The sequence below is a fragment of the Octodon degus genome, unplaced genomic scaffold, assembly GCF_000260255.1.
Source record: "Octodon degus isolate 3935 unplaced genomic scaffold, OctDeg1.0 scaffold00131, whole genome shotgun sequence".
NCBI lineage: Eukaryota > Metazoa > Chordata > Mammalia > Rodentia > Octodontidae > Octodon > Octodon degus.
This window is the reverse complement of record NW_004524707.1, coordinates 5,563,599-5,586,743: the sequence shown is the minus strand read 5'-3', so window position 1 is coordinate 5,586,743 and position 23,145 is coordinate 5,563,599. Positions and strand designations below refer to the sequence as shown.

Below are 23,145 nucleotides of genomic sequence, written 5' to 3'. Positions count from 1 at the left end.
CACACTCACCGGACCTGGGCTAGGACTGGGTCTGGGGGTTCCCGGAAAGTCAGCAGAAATTCCTGCTTGGCGGGAGGGGTGAGGAGATGTTAAATAACATTTAAAGGAGAACCTCTCCAGAGTATTTTTGTACTCTAAAATATAAATTTATTTATAAATTCCTGATATATAAATGTTAATATTTTACAGTTAATCTATAAGTATTACCAGTCCCTTATGTAACTAGAGACCATACTCATAAGTGAAATAAATCAGACTCATACATGTAAACATTATACTGTCTTCCTAGTGCAAACTGAAAGGAAGATCTAAACAGCACAACAGATATTGGGAGAGGGAAAGTAACTGCTCAAAAGGAAAGAACAATTTGGATGGAAAAAAAGGGATAATTTAAACACACACACACACACACACGGTAGCTAAGATAATTGTACTACCAGTTTCTATTATTTCATTGAAAGGAGCAGAGAGTGATTATATTGTTTGATCAATTTTGCATGCCTATATCTGATAACCTGAGCAAGTACTTTGAAGATAATAATATGCAATGTAATAACAATGGTTAATTTCCTAACATCTTGTTTTGAAATTCTCTCTCTCTTTTTTTTTTTCTTTGTACCAGCAATTGATGTCAGGATCTTGCATTTGCCAGGCAGGACCTGTGCTGGTAAGCTATATCCCCAGCCCTTCTGTATCATTTTTATTAGATTTTCTCTCTTTAAAATAAAAAAATTAAGCCAAATTGAAATCTAATCAGGTCACTTTTTATTATAATATGTTGAACTATTACGATACAATTTTTTATCAACAGAGCCAAAACCAAAAAACACATGATCATCTAAAAAGATGCAGAAAAAGCTTTTGAAAAAGCTCAACATTCATTCATGAGAAAAGCCCTACAAAAAACTGGAATAGATGGCCTATACCTCAATCTGATCAGAGCCATCTATGATGAACCAAGAGGCAAAATCAGTCATAATGGAGAAAAACAGACAGTTTTTACTCTAAAATGAGGTACAAGACAAGGATGTCCACTATCACAAGTCCCATTCAATAGTTCTGGAAACACTAGCAGGAACCATTAGACAAGGATACTCTACATGGAAGACCTAAAAAACTTTACCAAGAGACTCCTAGAATTAATAAACAAATGCAGCAGCATAGCAAGATACAAAGTCAATACCCAAAACTCAATAACATTCCTCTACACAAACATCAATCTCACTGAGAGAAATTAGAGAAACAACACCCTTCACAATAGCAGCCAAAAACTGAAATACTTAAGAATTAATCTAACAAAGGGAGTAAAAGATCTATACAATGAAAATTATAATACTCTGAAAAAAGAGATCGAAGAGGCTTTCAGAAAATGAAAAATATTCCTTGCTCTTAGATAAGAACCAACACTGGGAAAATGGCCATTCCTAAAATTGTTACACCAATTTAATGCAATCCCAATCAAAATACCATCAGCATATCTCACATATCTAGAGAAAATATTCCTAAAATTCATTTGGAACCAGAAGAGAACTAGAATAGCAAAGGCAATCCTGGCCAACAAAAGCAAGGCAGGGGGGATTATAATCCATGACTTGAAATTATACTACAAAGCCACTGTAGTAAAACCAGCATCATACTGGCAAAAAAAAAACAGCCCTGAGGATCAATGGAACAGATTAGAAAATGCAGACTTGGGCTGGGGGGATGGCTCAGTGGAATAAGCGCTTCCCTGGCAAGCGCGAGGGCCTGAGTTCAACCCCCGGTTTCACACACACACACACACACACACACACACAAAAATTGCAGACTCAACTACAAACATACTCAACCACTTTATCTTCGCGAAGGGACCAAACATTTTCATTAGAAGACAGACCCTTTAATAAATGGTGCTGGAAAAACTGGCTTTCCACATGCCAAAAACTAAAACTAAATCCATGTTTATCACCACATACTAAGCTAAAGTGAAAATAGTTTAAAGATCTAAACATTAAAACAGGTGCTTTGGCCCGGCCTGGACTCCCAGTGTGCTCCAGTGATTTGGACAAGATGAGCTCAATCGGAACTGGGTATGATCTATCAGCCTCTTCTGATGGAAGAGATCTACATTCTCTTCTGATGGAAGAGTTTTTCAACTTGAATATGTTATACAGGCTATAGAAAACAGCAACACAGCTATTGGGATCAGATGTAAAGATGTTGTTTTCTTTGGGGTAGAAAATTAGTTCTTTCTAAACTTTACAAAGAAGGTTCCAATAAATGACTTTTTAACATTGATCAGCATGTTAGGATGGCAGTAGCAGGTTTGCTGGCAGATGCTCAGTCCTTAGCAGACATAGCTAGAGGAGAAGCTTCCAACTTTAGATCTAACTATGACTATATCATTCCACTGAAACATCTTGCAGACCGAGTGGCCATGTATGTACATGCTCTACAGTGCCGTCAGACCCTTCAGCTACAGTTTCATGCTTGGGTGTGAACGATGGTGCACAACTCTACATGATTGACCCTTCAGGTGTTTCATATGGTTATTGGGGCTGTGCTAGTGGCAAAGCCCAGAAAGCTGCAAAGACAGAAATAGCAAAGCTTCAGATGAAAGAAATGACCTGCCATGATGTTGTTAAAGAAGTTGCGCAAATAATTTACATAGTACATGATGTAGTTAAGGATAAAGCTTTTGAACTCAAGCTCATCTGGGTTGGTGAATTAACTAAAAGAAGACATGAAATTGTTCCAAAAGATGTAAGAGAAGAAGCAGAGAAATATACTAAGGAATTACTGAAGGAAGAAGATGAATCAGATGATGAGACTATGTAACAATTATCTAAGCATCTAGTTGGCTTTACATTTCTATGACAGTCCCATGTAACTATTTAGCCCCCAGATTATACATATCCACCACTGAATTTTCATTAAAATGTTGTCTTGTAACAACAACAACAATAATAATAATAATAATAATAACAACAAAACAGAAACACTAAGTCTACTGGAAGAGAAAATTGGTGGAAATCTTGAAGCCATAAGGGTAGGAAGAATTCATGGACAAAAACCAAACTGTACAGGAAATATTTCAAAGGATCAACAAATGAGATCTCATTTTTTTTGAGAAGTTTCTGCACATCCAAAGAGATCATTAGCTGAGTAAAAAGACGAGCCACAAACTGAGAAAAATCTTAACAGTCACTTAAAGGACTTCTATCTATAACATATAAAGAAATTTTAAAACATCAGTCCTCCAAAATTCAAAGACACAATTAAAAAATGGGTATCTGAGGTGAATACTTACTTCTCAGAGGAAGAAATACAAATAGCAAATAAATGCATGAAAAAATGTTGAACATCACTAGTTATTCAAGAGATGCAAATTAAAACACTGAGAATCCATCTGATGTCAGAAAGAATGGCTACCATTAAGAAGTCAACCAATAACTAATGCTGTAAAAGCTGTGGGAAAAATGGGACACTTCTTCATTGTTAATGGGAGTACAGAAAGGCGCAACCAGTATGGAAATTAGCATGAAGATTCCTCAAAAAAACTAGGGTTGCAGGTCCCACTTGACCAAGCTATTTCCCTTCGGAGTATCTTCTCAGAAGAATTAAAAATATAATACCACAGTAATATCTGTCAAAGACATATTTATAGTAGCACAATTTGTCATAGCTAAATCTTGGAAACAACCAAAATGCCCATCACCTGAGGAATAGATAAAAAAGATGTGGTACTTTTACACAATGGGGTATTACTCAGCTATAAAGCATGATAAACTTGAGCCTCTTCTACATAAATGGATGCAACAAGGGGCCACAATTATAAGTGAAATTATAAGTGAAATCAGACCCACTTGTATAAACATTGTATTGTCTCCTTAGTGTAACCTGAAAGAATAAAATCTGAAAGATACAACTGATATAGTAAAATGGAAAGAAATTGAACATAAGGAATAAACAACTAAGATGAGGGAAAGGAGAAAAGAAAGGAAAAAAAATGGAGGAGAAGCAGGAAAGTATATGCACAGGATAGCAAAGATGATTGGATTCTTGACTTGTGTTGGTTTTTCGAAGGTAGCAGTTAATGTTTAAAACTTTTACTTTGCCCAACTCTTTTTTTTTCAAAATTTTATTGATAAACAGATAGCAATGAGACAGTTTCAAATCAAATAAGTATAGTTTCAACAAATAACACACTGCATATATTCTTCTTAGTGATTAATTGCTGTACAAGATTCGGACTTGAGATCCTATTTACAAGCACCATTAGAACAAATCATTCTATTCATTAAGAGAATGCAACTATATATCTATCCTAACCACTTTGAATACATAGATACAAAATGGACATTCATCTGTATACCCTATTTTTTCTAAGTTCCGTTATTGAATATTATATTTGCCCAACTCTTATGCCAATATCTGTGATATAAGCAACTTTACCAAGGACATCAATGTGCAATATAATGACCACAGTTGAGTATCTTTCATCATTTTTTAATTAATTAATTTTCTTCATTTAGAACAGGGTCTTACTACACAGATTGAACTCATACTGATCCTCCTGTTTTCAGCCTCCCAAAGGCTGGGATTATAGGTGTGCACCACCATGCCCAGTCTCAATCACCATCTCAGTGAATGCTGGGGGTGGGACTGGCACAGCACACTGGGGATTGAACCGGGTCCCCGAGTCTGCCTAAGCAGGCACTTGCATCCACTGAGCTATCTGGCTGGCTGAATATCTTTCATCTTGTTCTTTTAAATGTGTATTGTCTTTAATGTCTCATCTATTATTTTATAGTCTCTTTAAAATAAATTTAAAAAACAAAAAGGATGAAGAAAGAAATTATAGTTTAGTGAAAGGAAAAGATATTGCTTAACTGCTTGATCAATCTTGCATGCCTATATCTAATAATCTGAGCAACAAATTTGATAACAATATGTAATATAACCATTGGAAGTTTTCTATTCTTGTTTCAAAATTCTGTATCATTTTTACTATTCTATGTTGCTTTTTGTCTTTGTTATTGTTGTTTATTTTTCTCTTAAAAAACTTTTACTATATAAATTTATATTCTTTCTATACAATATCAGGAAATTCCAAAGTAGAACAGAACTATGTATACCAAATGTAATTTTTCAGTTTCTACTAGTGCTCCTAGGGGGAAAAAGTGTAATTTAGCAGTATTATAATCACTAGTTGTCCCAAAATGGCTCATTATGAAAAGAACCTAGAAAATAACTAAGATATAATGCACATGAAAAATTTTCCAAGCAGGGTACTACACACCTATAATCCCAGCTACTTAGAAGACTAAGACAGGAGGATCTGAATTTAAGGCGTGGGCAATACCCTGTCTCCAAACAAAAAATTCACAAAAGGGTTAGGAATGTAGCTCAGTGCTATAGCAAGTGCAAAGCCCTGGGTTAAGTCTTTAGTACTGCAAACAAACAAACAAAAACAACCCCCAAAATGATACTTATAAAAGTAGAAAATAATCACTGCTTTTTGTAGAACTGGAGATGAGACTGACAGAGAAAGAGAGAAACACAGACACACAGAGAGATAGGGGGAGACAGAGATCTATAGATATATAGACATGAAAACAGTAGAATTATTCAAATTAAATTAAGGATACCTATTTTATCTCAGGATAACAACTAACATTTGTAATTACTATAAAGGCTTTACTCATCTAGTTATCAGCATGGGAACTACTAGGATAGCTAGCATTCCTATTCCAACTGCTAACATGTGTATTATGGAAACTGGCCTTGGGCCAGAATAACGCTGCATACCCAATACCTACACGCATGTATTTTACATTAACAGAGCTCAGTACCGAATAAACACAAGTGATGCTTGAAGGACCATGGGCCTCCTCAATGACAAAAATTTATCTGCTGAAAAGAAACACCATGAAATTTAGATACTGGTTTATCATATATAGTAGTTTTATGAACATAAATTATTCCTTCCTGGAATAAAATTAAACAGCCCTTTTCCAGATCTTTAAAACTGCTTACAGAACTATATCACAAATATGAATAGGAGTCCACACTTTTTCTAATAAAAATTTCCCTTCGATTCCTAAAAATTAAGCTTCTTTAATCCTAAGGCTACATTCAGATCGTAAGCTCTCATTCCATTATAGAAGTATATATCACACATAAAGCCATTTCTTTTATAAATTCAATTTCAAGTCTCCTAGAGAGAAAAGGAAACCATCTTAGTCTTTTTAGATTCTCTTAAATTCTCACTGCCTAAATAAGCACCAGTCTGTACAGGTAGCATTAAGCTCTGTCAACCCCAAAACATATGTCGCATCAGATCAAATTGCAACCCTTTTGGGAAAAAGACACTCAATAATACTAATTCAGAGGAAAGACTATTAGTAATATAGTTACCTAGAGTTGGTATATAAAATATAGTCTATAAAATACTCATATTTACCATTAAAATTAATATCACTTTAAACATTTTAAAAATGAAGTCCTTTCTATTTTAAATTTTCTGTCAAGATTTTAAATATGAAGAATTACATTGACTTGAAACATACTTGCCTATGACATACTTTCCTACAGTACACAATGGGGAAAATGAGGAAAAGATGAAGTGCTGCCTCCGTTCACGACTGCATTCATTTGCAAAGGGGAAGAAGCCTCGAGAATAATCCTACTCCATGCTAATATTCATTAATTGTCATCCATCCATGGAATGGTAAGATAGTGTGAGCACAGTAGATAAATCTATTATTGTGAAACAATAGGTAAGCTCAGTGAATGGTAGTAACAGCACTTCTGCGAGGTAAAATCCCTACCACTTCCCAGCTGTCAGTAACAATGAAGGCATCAGTGTTCAGGACGCCCTCTCATCCTGACTGCCCAAAGAAATAATTAAAAACGGGCTAATACTTAGAATTTGAATGTTATAAAAATGTGTCTTTCCATAATGCTTCCCTAACACTATCTTATCATCTCTTGTTTTGCTTTCTACATTCTCGAGTGCATTTAATGACAGAACATGCTGCTCCCTGGATGGCTTTACCTGTCTTTACTTCATCCTAAAATGACTCAGTACTGGCCTTTTACAAGAAGTGTTTGTTAGTCACTATCATCAGTACTAACAACAATAGAAATCAGTGTTTTCTAAAAATAAATTGTACAAAATACACTAGCAGAGAAAAAAATACCTATGCTTTAAGCTTATTCTTTAATTCACTGGCTCAGCTTTGACAAAATTATGCACATTAAACAAGACTGAAGCATAGGCTGGCCCTCCAGGGTGGACACATTAGTACTTGAATGTTCAGAAAAATGAATCCCAGTTGTCTGATGTCTTTGTTTTCCTGTGCTGTATAAGCACCTTTACTTACTAAAATTTCCATTTTAATTTAATTAATTAAAGCATGGTGGTGGTCAAACCAAGGGCATTGAGCTACATATCATCTAAAGTTTTGAAATAGGTTTTTCTCATTTGCTCAAGCTGAGCTCGAATTGTGATCCTCCTGCATTAGCTTTCCAGAGTACGTGGATTACAAGCCTGTGTCACCATGTCCAATTTCAAATTTTAGTTTTTCTCAGGCAATTTTTTCTGCATGTTCAAAATTTTCTGAGATCTTAAATTATTTTCCTACCAAAAAAATCTGATTTAAACAAAAGATTTTTTATGCCTTATTGTAGTTTCTTCCATGAAGAAAAACTGAAACATTTATGTTGACAGTAATTCTTATGTGAGATTTACACCTATTCTTCTCTGTGAATAATATAGAGGCATTTCTTTTTCTTTGAATAAAAATGTTTTTAAATAGGCGAAACTATTTCGCTTTATACTAAAGTGAGCCGTGACTCATATTACTGTTGTTATCTAGAGAATTGAATTACACAGATGTAGCTTTATTCTTGATGCAGCAATTTTTAACTGTGATCATTAGTTATAATGAGATATTTATGTTTAATTGTTTTATGATGAAAAGCAATCCACATTTGGAAAATGTAGGTTTTCATTGACAATGGTGATTATGAATTTTAGTGACGTGGAAATGAGTGAAGCTAAATTTTGAAAGTATCTGCTAGTAACAAAGACTAAAGCATGATTCTTTTTTCTTTTTTTGTATTTTAGGGCAGGGTCTACAGGGTGTTCAGAGTCTCACTACTAGATCAGACTCGTAGTGATTCTCCTGTTTACAGCCTCCCAAGAGCTGGGATTCCAGGCGTGCATCAGCGTGGCCAATCTCAACTGCCATCTCAGCGCACCCCACGGGCAGGGCCGGCACGGCAAGCCCAGAGATCGAACCCCGGGACCCTGTGCCTGCTTGCAGGTGCTTTAATCTGCTGAGCTATTTGGCTAGCCCTAAAGTATAATTCTTATAAGGACACACATTTCAATTACAGAATAAGAAATAATTTATCTATCTTAAAAATGTAAGTAACAGGGCCAGGGAGATAGATCAGCAGCCTAAGTGCCTGCCTGGCAAGCGCAAGGTGACCAGTTTGATCTCCAGTACCGCATGCCACGCCGGACGTGGTGGCACATGCCTGTAATCCCAACACTAGGCAGGCTGAGACGGGGGGATCACTAGGAGTCTGAACTGCATAGTGAGACTCTATCAAAACAGAAAAATGAAAGTAACAGAAGTTGGGTGTACAGCTTAGTTGTGTAGCACTCGCCTAGCATTTGTGAGGCACTCGGTTTGACTCTGGAAACTAAAAGCACAAAATGGAACTGAATTTAATGCAATAACACAAAAAGCAGGCTGCTTTTGAAATAGAGGGATCTTTGAAGTTCAAGATGGAAGTTGTCAATATTTACCACAAGATGATCATTACAGAAAGCCAAGAGAAGGCTGAGCACACTGACTTGGCATGCAGGTGCTGAGAAGATATCCATATATAGATTCTTAACTAACTCACCGTTATTCAAAAGCACAACAGTTCTTGTGCTATTTAATTGCCTTAAGATCTATGCTTACTAGATTTAGGGTATGTAAGATACTTATTGGAGGTCTGCATTGTTTACTTCCTGTGAGAGTTAACTGATTGCATCAACTGTATTGAGAACCCCCCAGCTAAACTGGACCACACAGTTCTGAGCATGGTGGAGGGGATCTGCTGAAGTCAGAAGATGCACCCAAGGGTGGTTTGCTGCCTGAGAGGTATAAAGGGAAACACAGAAGGCAGGCTTGCCTCAGTGTCTCTGGAGGTGCTCCAGCCTTCACTCTCACCGTGGCTGTGGTCTCCTGGCTTCCAGCACAAACTCTTCAGCCTCACACAGGATGCTACAATGAGCGAGCTCTTGCCCTTCCCTCCCAGCAAAATCAGCCCCACCAAAGCTGCCATCCATGACCTCTGCAGCGCAAGTGCGATGTTTTCAATCCTCAGATGGTTCTTCCCATCAACAGCACCTCACACAGTCTCTATATGAACTTCATTCTTGGCTTTTGTGATACTGTACTTTCTCTTTCTTTCCACTCTAACTCTCCTTTCACCAATCTTTAATTATAGGAGTTCCAAGGATCTTCTCACCCCTAAGAGAATCTCATCTATTTCCACATTTATTTCTACAATCATTGTGTTGACACAGAAATATATACAAAAGTAGGTATCATGAAACAGGTACCTGCCATCATGAAATAACTTTAGTTTTCCACTATGGCCTGGGTCTTTCTCTCATCCATTTGATATCTTGAGAGAATCTAGCTATAAATCCACTTGTTTATTCCTCCTGCCCAAAGTGACCAGGATCCAAATTCTATGGCTCTTGTTGACTGTGTTTTTAAAGATCATAAATAGTGCAAGGTATACAAAAATTTTAAAAAGTAAAAATAAATTTACCCTGAACTTTACCATCTGCAAAGTGCTAGTAAATGAATAGCCTGCAGCTATGTATCAATATGTACAAAGAGAAAAAGGACCAAAATATTTTTATGAAAATGAAATAGCTGCTTTATTTTGGAATGACATAAAGTTAATTGTTGAACTTTGCATAAATATTTCTTCCATACAGAGATTATTTTCTAATCTGTCATTTAAATATGGGAGTGGATAAACATTTGTTTCTTAACTACAGTAGCACTTAACTCCTATAGTTCTCCCATCCACCCCATGGCTCACCCTCCAGGTTTTAAAATCAAATCCAGTGCTATCTCTACACTGTATAGGTTTACAGCTGTGGTGGCCATTGTAACCCACTGTCAAGACGCCCTGTCAGAGAAGATGGCTGCCTTAGATGTGGGAGGTGTTGGTTGGGCTTTGTTTGTTTGTTCCTCCCTGCGGAGCCTGCAGCCAATGCATGATGCATTGTACAAAAGCCTGGCCATTTCTGCTCAGCTGGGGACAACTGTGAGGGACTACTGTGGTTCCAGAGTCCCGTGCATGGGCTGCAGCTGTGGTCAGACCTGCAGTGCATCTTCTGCCCAGTCCAGTTTGGCTTCCTTTCCTTCCTTCCAAAGTATCACTCCATGAGCACTCCTAAACAGACATGGTACTGCACACTCTCTGTCAGTCAGCTTCCAGAGAATCTGCTCTACAACATGCATGGATACTTGGATTTTTCAGAAGAAGGCAACTCTTATTTACCCTCCTTCATCTGCTCCTCTCTTACAATATTCACATCTCCTTAGTCAGAAAGGTATCGACTCAAAAGTCTCAGAAGCTTAAAGCAACAGTAGGTAACTTTACACAGCACAGCTATTTTGAATTGACAGTGGAGGTCTTCCCCAAAGCTGAGAGACTCCATCTCCACATATGCTTCCTTAGCAGCTATGCCATTATTCTTAAAGGGTCTGAAAGGTTATAAACAAGTAAACAAGTCACATAATTTCAACAAGGTGTTAGGACATGTTCCCCCCCGACCCCTCACTGCTGGGAGAAGCAACGAGATAGATATGAAAATGCGAATGATCACTGAAGCCTGTTTTTCTGGACTTTCAAACTTCAGTTTCCTCGTGTTTCCCCCATAGAACATTCTCATCATTCATGAAAGAAAAAAGATCTGAAAGTGCTACTTCGCCATTGTACTTGTGTGGGCGCACGTACTGTGGTGCTGGGGATCAGCCCAAGGTTGCAGACACATACGCAAACACGCTGAGCTACATTCCCAACCCTCACCAGTTTCAGTGACAAAATGAAAAATCTGTGTGTGTTGACTGTCACTATGGACAGATGTGGTCCTTCTCCGTCTGGAAACAAAAACTCAAAAGATAAAGATGTCTGCCACATGAACATCCAACAAAATTCTGAACCAGAGACAGGGGAGCACCACAGGCATTTCCATTTAGGGGCCACATGATGCAAAGTACATAGTCGAGCCATGGTCTGCCATTGTTCTCAAAGCATATATACTGGGCAGATGCAGTCTTCCTGTCTCTGCCCCTCCCTGGTGGAGAGCTGCTCCTTCAGGCTCTTGTCCAGTGGAAGTGATGTTCTGGGTGTTGCAATAAGCCACTTCAGCATTTTCACACAGGCTGTAACACCTTGTCACTTGGCTTGGCACTTGATGTTGATAAAGTCCCTGTAGCCCAGGGCTCTCAGCACTACCTTACAGGGGCTGGAAATGACTCACTCAGGCCTTCAACCATGTAGGCTCTTGAGGTTTTGGGTTCTATGCCTTTTCCTTCATGCTTGCAAAACTGCCATTTCTTCTCTGAATTATTTCTTACAATGCTTTGTAGTCAAGTACAATTAATAGGAACACAGTTAATAGCAAATGAATTGTTATCTGTTTTTCTAACCTTTTTGCCTAGAGCTATAAGCTTATTTTTATGCTAACTGCCACCCACAGCAGTGTAAGTGACAGGTTTACAAAATACTTTGTGGCTGTCTAACAGGTACCACTATGAGTCATTCCAACCCCTGTAAGGTAGAGCTGGGAGCCCTGGGCTACAGAGACTTTATCAGCATCAACTGCAAGTTTCATCTTTTCTACTGCCTGGCTCCAAAACCATGTCATAAACAGGTTGCACTTTTGATGTAACAGCATCAATTCTTTATATATCCATGTCTGTGTCAGAATGAATTTATGCTGAGATTACTAATATAATTTCCATAGGCAGAAATATAAAACATCTTCTACAGGAAAGGGCCCTATGTACAGTGAAGTCACTGCCTTACAAATGCCTTAGAAGTGAGAACATTTGTAGGCCTGACAAAGTGAGTCTTATACATCCTGCTTCTGTGATTTGTTCACATCTATGAATGTTCACAATGTGAGGTTCATTCATTTATTTGGAAGCTTGCAACTCTAGTGTTCTTAAGTCAGGGACTTATCATGTTTGTGAACAGTAACACACTGTACTGCAACAGTTTTCTACTCAAGGATTTCTCTATGGATCTGAGTGAAATTTTCCAAGATTGCTGTTGACACACCAGTGTAGTTTTTAACAGGTAGAGCACATGTCCTTGCTGCTTGTCTCTTCCTCCACATGTCTCTAGAATTATTAGTGTTTCTTTTCTTGAGTGTTCCTATTGATAAATTTATGGCACTTTCATTTTTTTTTTTTTACTCATTTCATTAGGTATTTGTGGGAAAAATTCAGAGAAGGGGACTCAACCCATCATCATCCACTCCCTTTATTAAAGCTAGTGTAGGAGCTGGAGCTATAACTAAGTGGTACAAAACACATGCCTAGCAAACTCAAGGTCCTGTCTTTGATTCCCAATAACTCAATCAATCGATCAATCAATCAATCAATCAATCTACTTTGTTATATAGGAAATCCTGTATAGAATGATTTCAAATTATTCTTTAAGTTGAAGTCTTCAAATTGGTTCTTTTACACTATCTGGAAAATCACTGTCTTTGTAATTAGGAATCACTGAAATGAGTAAAATCACAGAATTTGAAATTTGGGCAGTCTAGCCCATGCATTCAAACCAGACTGCAATCAGAAATGAGCCACGTGATGTGATCACTCTAAGTGTCTATTTCCTTTATGGACCACAAGAGAGCTGGATTCTATGACTAAATTCTCAGCTATTGTGTTTTATGATTCTATTTTTTAAAAAAATCAGTATCATTTTCTTTCTAAACATGTAAAACAAAATTTGAACATAAAACCTTTTAAATCTAATTACAGTGATTTTTCTTACAGTTATTGTATCAATTATGTTCACATCACACATTAAAATGAAGCTTTTTTTGTCTATGCACTACATAAATAAAATTGAGGAGGAGCTACAGATTAGGCATTAAGCTAATGCCTAAGGAGTAGGGGTATAATAGTTAAGATAGAAATTAAGTAATTATAAAGAATTATAGGTGTTATAAAAGATACTCTTTGAGTTATAGAAATAGAACTCTAATATATTAGAGAGCCAAAGAAACCCTCCTGGTGGGAAGACTTTGGAAGGAAGAGGAGTCTGGAACACACTTTGTGAGGCACTATGGACCCCACAGACTAGAAATACTAATTATAATGAATGAGCTAAAATAGAAAGCTGTCAACAACCCCAAGGAGCACTAGACTGATAGACCTTCACTGAGAGAGCAGTCACGAGGAATAAAAAGAGGACAGACAGGATAAAAACAGCACAGCTGCAGGTGTGATTTACAAGAGTTTACAGTCATGGAAAGGCACTTGCTGGAGACTCCACAGACTTGGAAGGAACACCCGCAAAGGCCCTCACCATTGTAAAAGCAGAGGACCTCATGAAGAATCTGCCTCATGCTTTGAATATACTTTTTCTACTATCGATCAGAGAAAATTCCTTGCTTTTAAATGGATCATATGATTAGGCTGAGCACATGCAGATAATAGATTATTTTAATGTCAATTAATTTGTAACCTTACCTGTATCTTCAAAATCTATTTGTCATGTAACACAATCACAGCACCAATGCCATGGAATGGAAGCTTCCAGCCACCTTAGAAGGCTGCCTCCCACCCTCTGCTCTTGGGCCCCCTTAATTCATGCACTTCTCATATGCAAACCACAGAGGAGCCACAGCTTATAGTCCCCTTCAATATTATCCCATTACATCATCAGTAAAAGTAAAAGCTGTTCTGACCTTAATCCAAATCTCAGAATCTAGAACTCCAAGCTTTTATGTAAATTATATAAACCTAGAGTAAATGGTGCGCCTGGTAAAAATCACTGAAGTTCAGCATCTGGCAAATTCTTCCTACTTACTGACCTGTGTAACTATGAGAAAGTTTTCTGTCACAAAATTACAATAATGAAATCCACATGGGCCAACTCTGGTCACAATTCCCTAAGCTGGCATCAGGGTTTGGGTCCCAGCCTCCCAGGACCCTCTCTCACTGTCTGAGCTCTCACTTCCAGCTTCTGTGCCATTTTTCCTTTCCACAAAATCCTGAAGCTGCTGTGTGCAGCTGAGCAGCTTTATCAGCTTGCTTTCTGTCAACCACCTCCTCTCACTTTGTAGACCTTATTCTTCTCAGTTCAGGCTGCCAATGTTTGTGCTGATGTTTCTTTTTGGAATCGTATAAGTCTTGAATTAATTTTTATAGAGATTCTCTCTATTACATTAATGTCCACAAATCTTTTCAAGAGGAGTTACATTCTTAACTAATTATTGTCCAATTATTTAAATACAGGATGACCAGAAATTGCATGTTTTGTTCATTTTTATAAGATAATAGGAAACATAAAAAAGACAATTTTGCCATATTTATTAAGAACAAGAATCAACTGGTTGAAATGACACCCACCATAGCATCACTTTGGATTGTCAGAATATATATAAGCGTGCTTTCCGAGTGGCTCCGGGAGCAAACTGTTGGGCATTAGTCATTTAGAGTAGGGCAGATGCTAGGCATGATCTGTGAAGAACATCCCGTCTCCTAAAGAGATCTTCGGAGAGATCTTGCAGAGATGACTCCTTTGACCTTCTGATCTCCTTGAGGCTGCACCGCGGGTTGTACAGTGACTCTCTGTCTTCAGTTCATCTTTAAGCAGCCTTTTTTTTTTTTTTTTTGTATTTAGTACAGGGTCTACAGGGTCTCGCTATACAGTTTGGACTCAGTGATCCTCCTGTTTTCAGCCTCCCCAGTGCTGGGATTACAGTCGCGCACCATCACACCCAGGCTCAATCACCATCTCAGCGCATCCCAGGGGCGGGGCCACAGCAGCCCTTTTTGGATGAGAATTACTTAGCTCATTAAGTCCTGGCTTCTTTTTAAGTTTGCTTCTCAAGTATCTGTTATTTATTTCTTTCTTTTTTTCAGAGCCAGGGATTGAACTCAGGCCCTTTCTTATTCAACTGAGCTATCTCCCCAGCCCCAATTTATCCTTTCTTGCACTCTTCTAAAGGTGGCAAGAAAAATCCCACAATGCGCTTCAATATCTTGCTTAGAAATTTCGTCAGAATATTCAAGTTTATCATTTGTAAGTTCTGCTTTACATGGAACTGCAGGAAACAACTTTACAAAGCGCTCTGCAACTTCCTCCAGGTTCAAGGGCATGTATCTCACTTTGTTGGTCCTTTAAAGTCCAGATTTCTACTAAATCTGCTCAAGGAATATGCTCTTCAACGTTCTCCTCCATGGCTTGGACAGCAGTGCAGTGGTAGACAGCTTACTTAACACACACATGGCTTCACTTCACACCTTTCCACTCCCACCACAGAAAACCCCTGAAGTTTTTTCCCCCCTCTTTTTCCATCCCTTAGCCAACAGTAATTCCAGTTATGCCCACATCTTTAGGTGTTCGTTTTGGCAGCATCCCACTGATACCAAAATCTATGTTAGTTTTCTATTGCTGACAAATTACCATAAATTTAGCAGTGTAAGGCAACACTCATTTATTATGTCACATTTCTTCAGGTCAGAAGTCAAGGTGGGCTCAGCGAGATTCTCAAGTCAAAAGCTTTACTGGGCTGGGGTCTGTTTGGAGTTAAAGAATGTACAGCACTCCAAGTTCACTTAAGTAGCTGGCAGAATTCAGTTATTTGAAGTGTATGACAAGGCCCCACTCTATTGCTGGCTGTCACAGAGGTCATTATGAGGTCTTAGAGGTCACTCTCTCAGGTTCTTTCCTGGAGCCTTCTCCACTCTCAGTAATGCAGGTTCTCCTTCATGTCAAATTCCCCTCACATCTGAACCTCTCTGATGGTTTCTTTTATTAACCAGAGCAAACACTCTGCTTTGAAAGAGCTCAAAGAATTAAGTTAGGCCCAACCAGATACCCTTCCTATTTTAAGACCAGCTAATTAATGATGCTAATTATATCTGCAAAATTCCTTTTGATTGTGATATAACAACCATAGGAGTAACAACAGGAGGAGGCCATGAAGGCGTGTGAGAATTTTGACTGCCACACAGGCCATCTATACAATCTTCTTTATTTGTATAAACAATTCTTTCAAAATATAAAAAATATTTTCAGCTTACAGGCCTTACAAAACAGGTCACTGGCCAGAGTTAGCCCACAAATCAATGTGCATCAGAATCACCTGAAATGCTTATTAAAATACAGTGAAGTGTAGTCAGTAAGTTTGGAACAGGAACTGGTAATTTGGGATATTAGAAACCTGTAACAAGCTCCAGGCATACAGCCTAGAGGGCTGGTCCAAGGATCACTCTCTGAGAACCAACTGTTTGCAGGAAGCTTGGCATGTGATCCGCAGTTGTCTTTCAACTGAGGACACTTATTGCAAGATGAAACTCATCACATCTTCCTTAAGTATCAACTTTGCTGAATAGCAGCAACTCACCAAGAACTGTATTAATTACATATGCTAAGGATTTAATCAAGATTTTTATTCCTCCAGATTAGAACAACATATAGACACCTTCACCATCCCCACAGCTAGCCACTGCACAGGTACTGCTGACCGGCTGTTGTTTGTTTACATAGGAAGGATTGTGTACGTACGTGGTGAAAGAAGTAAACGGCTTGATTTTAATAAATCCTAAGAAATAAATCTAATAATATTAGAAACTACAATAAGTCAAATAAGAAATAAAACTGGGAAAAGGAAAGTGAGAAAGGCTATTCAGGCAAGTGTTACTGACAGTAATGTAGTACCAAAATCTGCCAGTGCAAGTGGGTTATGCACTAAGAAAGAGTACGCACTGTAAGGCCAAAGTTGAGTGAAGAGAAGTGAGTCACATTCTAAGACCATGGCAGGAAAGATGACTGACAACATCCAGCTGCTGGCTATGGGATAAGAAATGACTATAGCAAGCAAATATTAGACCATCTGGCTACTTCAAGGCACTTGATAGGAAACCTTGACGGCTAACTGGCTCTAAGTGCAAGAGCAACTTACTGAAGGAGTGAGGCAAAAGTGAACCAGGTCAGTATCTAAGTGTCTCAAGAATGAAGCCTGAAATCATCCTGTGGAACTGGCCTGGCCAGGGGCATTGCTGTGTTTCCACAGGGCTCTTATGTGTGAAGGACTTTTCTTTCCTGCAACTGTCTGGCTCATCACCAAATCTGTGCCTTCACTGACAGAGCTATTTTAGAATTATTACAGCCTCTGATCTCCGGGAGCTGCTCCCATCCACCTCATGGAAATGTAACGTGAGCGCAGTGTCTGCTTCTCTGTTGGGTCTACACTGAGGTTTGCTAGAAATGACAAGAGTGGTGAAGTCCAGCCACAAAGCCTAAGCTCCACTGACCAGTGAGACAGGGAAAATGAACCCTAGCCCTCCCTTAGTGGGTGGACAGACAGCATTACGTAGGACTTCCCAGTCATTTGAAAGTTGTTGGAAACATACATAGGAGAGAAGACAACATGTCTACCACAAAATGTGATGAATTAAGCATATAAAGTGTATTTAAAATTAACCCACTTTTGTGCCTAACTAACCCATTAGTAATAGAGTCAGAGAACACTGGAGATGCATAGAACCTTACAGATAATTTTGGCCTAGTCCTATTTTACTGGGCACCGGATAACCAAAGCAATGCGATCACTTTCCAAGTTCACACAGCTAGTTGCAGAAATATCTTAGCCTTTTCAACTCTTGGCCTAGCTTTAAGCACACAAGATCAAGGAGGCGTTCCTCTTACTATAGCACCTTCTTCATGGTAAACGTTAACTTCGCCTTCAGAGAAACTCCTTGTTTAGTTTTCAGAAAGACATTTTGGTGACACTGGTCTTTATTTCTCCCAGTGCATTGATTTAAATTTTATGTGCAGAATTCTATTTTTCTATTATGACCATGAAAATAAACTGTAAACTTTAAGTATGTTTTAAATTTTTGACTGAATTAAAACTCTCTGCCAAAAGGCTAATGTTCTTACAACAAGAATTACTCACAAGGCACTGTACTATTTAGTTGTGTATGTGCCTCTTCTTTATGGATGTGCCTCTTACACGCATGTTATCTCACAAACTAGAGGGAAACTCACCCAAGTAAACTGTAATTATGAAATTTATCCATACAATTAAGATTAAAATATGTAGCAGATCCGTACATTCTATTGATATATTTTATGACCAGACATCACATAGAATTATGATACTTAACTTCTGACATACAGAGTCATAAAACAAGCAGGGAGGTTTTGAGAAGGTAGGGAAAAGACAAACTCAGCGACTGAATTAGAAGTGTTCATCACAAAGAACATTTCCTAGGAGTAAAGGACAGTTTCATTCAGATTTAAACACGCTGTTTCAGAAGCTATGCATTTAGCACTTGTTCCTTACGGTAAACAATCCCTAGAAATTCACTGTGCTGCACGAGCAAAGCAACAGTTATGAGATCAGTGACTACAAGCTAGCTCATGTCACGTCGGTGTACACAGAAAGCTACTTAGTTAGGCCAGAGACAAAATCACAATATTTTTATATCTTCATTTTCTTCGAGCAATTATTACAATTCGTATAGAAGTTGAAACCAATAATTTAAAATAAATAAAGCAACACAAAATAGATACCCCTTGGTGATACAACCTTTGTCTTCCAATTTAAAATCAGTTATTTCTATATAAGGGTATATTTTGCAAAGAAAAGCTAGTGATAACGCAGACCAAAGAATAAAATAATTTAAAAATTATATTAATACTTGAAAATAATCAACTTCATTAAACTCTGTACTTTTTCCACTTCCATTTCTCTCTTGTAAACAGCTCATGTAACTTTAAAAGGCATTCCCCCAAAATAGTAAATCTGAAAATTAAAAAAAAACAAGTTATCAACTATACCAATAAAAATCAAATCTTACCCTAAAAACCCATCTTAAACACTACATTTGCCAACACCTCTGTGTTTTCACAGATGCTGAAGTCCTCTAGTTAAAATGATGCAGCCAACAGGCCCACAAGATATGCTGAATGGCTGAATACAGAGACTTCAACTTTGGACTTACGCTCTCACATTTATAAGCTAACAAACAGCCCTCAAATGTTATGCTTTTGTTTTAAAATATAAATATAGTCTAAAGCTTGTATAATTGTGTTATATAAATGCTTTTTAATATGAGAGGAATAAATATAAGTAATTTACACTTACAATATACATCACAAATTTTCTCATAATCTAAATAAATATGTGGCATAATGTCTCTCTTTGGTTTAAATAAACACTGCAGATACTTCTCTCCAGTGATCTGCAATACCTTATGGGAACCAGGTTAAAAATATGAAAATGAGGGATGAGAGATTGATTTGTTAGTGATTATGATCGTAAGAAAAAATGGAATTAACCAGAATCCTATGCTGTGTTCTCTCAGATTTTGTGTTCAAAACATTTGTTCAAAAAATGTAGTAAGAACAATTTCACAGCAGTTTTGGAAAGATAACCAGTCAGGAGCCAGGAAGCAGCACGTGCTCTGTGAGAGCAAACATTTCCTGCAACATAGCACAGTAACACTGGAGGTGGGAGAGCCGGTATGTGTCACCTAGTGTAAACCGGCAAGAGAAGAGCCGGTTCTGTGCGGAGTTCAGCTGATGCCATAACCAACTCTTTAAGCAACAAGGAATACACATGTGGACCTGGGGGTAGAACGCCATGAAGGATAAAACACCTACAAAAAATAATTTAAGTGTAATTTTTATAGAGAAGGAAAAACTGTGTCTATCTATGCAAGGCTTAGGAATTTTTGACTAAGAAAGTTGCTGTGTTGATTATAGATTTTTAAAATTATGTCTATCATATACCATGGACATGAACTATATGCAGGTCGTTTGAGATACTCACAGAATGATTGTAAGAAGGTTCCAATATCACAGGTAATGACATTTTCCCTTGAAGATTCAACTTGGTTAAGTAAAAAATCTTTTCCCCCACAATCTTTTCCTTTTTCATGCGATGTACACCATACAGTCTAAAGCGAACTGCGTAATTTCCAATCATCTCAGATTCGACGTGATTAAATTTGAATGTTTCTGTGAAGACGGGGCATGGTCCTCTTTGGATGCTGGTTTTTGCTCTCTGCTTCTTTATAGGTAGAAGAACAAGGTGTACTTGCCATGAGTTGCCACCTGCCCTGTTATATGCGGGGATGTCTGTGACAGCTGTCACTGTTACCAAAAGCTTCTGTTCTTGTGAGTCATAGTCAAAAGTCACATCCAGAGTGCCGTATTTAGCTTCTGGCTCAGGATCAAAAGGTTTAGGAAGCTGTGAAGATGATCCTTGTGCTGACATGTCCTAAGAAAAGAAATTTTAAATGTTTTCAGTTTCAAACTCTTATTATTTAATCTAGTATGTAAATAAATGTCTGAGAGTTCTTTAAAAGGGCAATGTAAAAACAAGCTCTATTTTCTACCACAAACTATTATAAATAGCAGTGAACTACAACCAAAAATTATCCTATAGGGCCAGAGCATTTAAGTGATATGTATTTATTTATTTTTATGTATTTAGTACAGGGTCTCACTATGAAGTTAGGACTTGCAGTGATCCTTCTGTTTTCAGTCTCTCCAGTCCTGGGATTGCAGGTATGCGTCACCATGCCCGGACTCGGTGGCCTGCTCAGCACGCCTGGGGATGGGGCTGGCGCAGCACGTGGGGGCAGAGATCAAACTCTGGTCCCTGCACTTGCCAAAGCAGGCACTTAGTCTACTGAGCTATTTCACTGGCCCTTACGTGGTAATTTAAACTAAAATCTATGATAAAAATACATTTTAAGTGAAATATATACTACTACAGTTTTGAGAAACCTGTACTTTTTATTTATAAATGAGAACTTAAAATATATACTTTAATATATAACTTTTCACCAGGGAGAGCTCAGCACCTTAAGTGCCTACCTGGCAAGCACAAGGTTCTGAAGTCTGACTCCTGGTATTAAACTTTGTTCCTTTAGTAAAAGACTATTAAATTTTATTTTTTCTTAATAATCAGTGAAACTGGCAGCTCAGTACTAGGCCACAGGGGAAGAGAATATAAATAATATGTTTAATACAATACAATACAATACAATACAATACAATACAATACAATACAATACAATACTGTTGACATATTTGGTTCCATTTTTAGGATTTGTCCAAAAATGGCCCCATCTACAACAGAACATTAACATAGTTAGCCTTAAGTATTACTGAAAATGTGCTATATGTAAAAAGCCTCACATATTTATTGGAGTCATATGTTTATTCTGCATGTCACAAACCATTTTTAGTCACTTTTTAGCCAGAATTAAAAATAATCTATTATTTTCCATTATTCAATATGGTTGAGATGAAAGAATACCTATTTCAAAAATGGAAAACTAAAGTGTGCATACCAATTATGGCACTAAAAGAAACTACTCTTTTACCTGCAAGTGTCTCAAGTTCCTGCCAGTCCATCTGGACTGCAGGAGGGGTGTCATCCAGTTACTGACAACACCAAAGCCAGACTTCTGACTTTTGACCACATCACTATGCCCCTGGAAGTATTTTAATGATTCTGAAATTATTTTTATTTTAAAATGTGGACCAATTCTATAATTTGCTCATCATGGCTTGTGTCTCCATGCAACCCACAGCCTCACGTGGTCATGGGTGGGGCTTTCTGGAGGTGCAGACCTTGGGGGAATGATCCTGGGATTAGGGGTGTGATGCTGAGATTGGTTCACTGGCGGATGCTGCGATTAAGGCTGCCCCACCCTGGTGTGAGTGCTACCCACCTTCAGGGCAGGGAGCTGGATAAAATATGAAAGACAGAAAGCAGGCTGCTGCTGCTGCTTGTCGCTCACTGCCTTTCTCGCCACTTTGTTCCTTCCTGCCCATCATGAATGGTCTCTCCCCCGCGAAGCCCTCTGGCATGCCACCCTGCCTTGGAGCCAGCTGACTATTGACTGAAACCTCTACAGACTGTGAGCCAAATCTCTCCTCCTCTAACTTGGGGTGCCCGGTGTTTTGTCACAGCAAGGAGAGGACCAAGTAAGGCATTCTTATACTTGTATTAGTGTCTACTAAGGCAGTGAATATTATGGACTCTAAGTTTCCTTTCTTCCATTTATTCAAAGAACTCCGGCTTCTCTGACTTTTGACTAGGGACACATATCTACAGAGACTGTATCAAATCTCAGACTGTCTCTTGTAGCTGGTATGTCTATGGCTTCAGCTTTGGCTTAACTATTGCACCTATCACACGTCAGTCTCTATTTTAGCTGTGTCTGTAGGGGGGACTCTTCATTCTACAGAAGAAAACCAAAATGACACGAGTCATGAAAATTGTAACTCTTACATAGAAATTGACATCATGTATGGACAAAAACATGAGTAACAAAGAGTGGTATTTGGGGAGAAATAACACATTTTCATAGAACTGAGTTTTTCTAATGTGTATGAGTAAATCAGGGCAAACGTTTTCATTCTTAAAAGTAGTTTAGAGAAACTGTCTTCATGTATGCTATTTCATAATTGTAACTAAAGATTATTAATGATATATCTTTGAGACTTCAATTAATTTTTTTAACAGTACCAGGGATCAAAATTGGGATTTTTCTGGGGTGGTGCTTATGCTGCTGAGCTACTTCCTTAGTCCCAGTTACATATTTTTAAGTGTCATGATGTCTAAGACATTTTGGGTAATATACATTTTTGTGAGATCCTGGATAATAGGTATTTATGAATTTGATTCCTCTGGTGCCTCCCTAATTTATTTATTTATTCTTTTGGTCTTTCTCTCTCTCTTTCTTTCTTTCTTTCTTTCTTTCTTTCTTTCTTTCTTTTGAATTCTGACAATTCTTACGAATCCAAGAGTTAAAGAGTGACAAGTTTTAACAGATAAAAGCTGTTATCTGCATTATT

General features: G+C 37.9%; 1 protein-coding gene and 1 pseudogene across 2 annotated transcripts in view; one reads left to right on the top strand and one right to left on the bottom strand.

Moving 5' to 3' along the window:
* Positions 1–23,145, bottom strand: part of Syt14 (synaptotagmin 14) — a 196,119-nt gene that overhangs the window by 51,950 nt on the left and 121,024 nt on the right. For both annotated transcript variants that reach the window (XM_004641160.2, XM_023701188.1), the window contains one exon: positions 20,102–20,551. In XM_004641160.2, the coding sequence (XP_004641217.1) occupies positions 20,102–20,551 (450 nt within the window). The remainder of the gene's footprint in view (positions 1–20,101; positions 20,552–23,145) is intronic.
* LOC105743527 lies at positions 2,050–2,817 on the top strand (annotated as a pseudogene).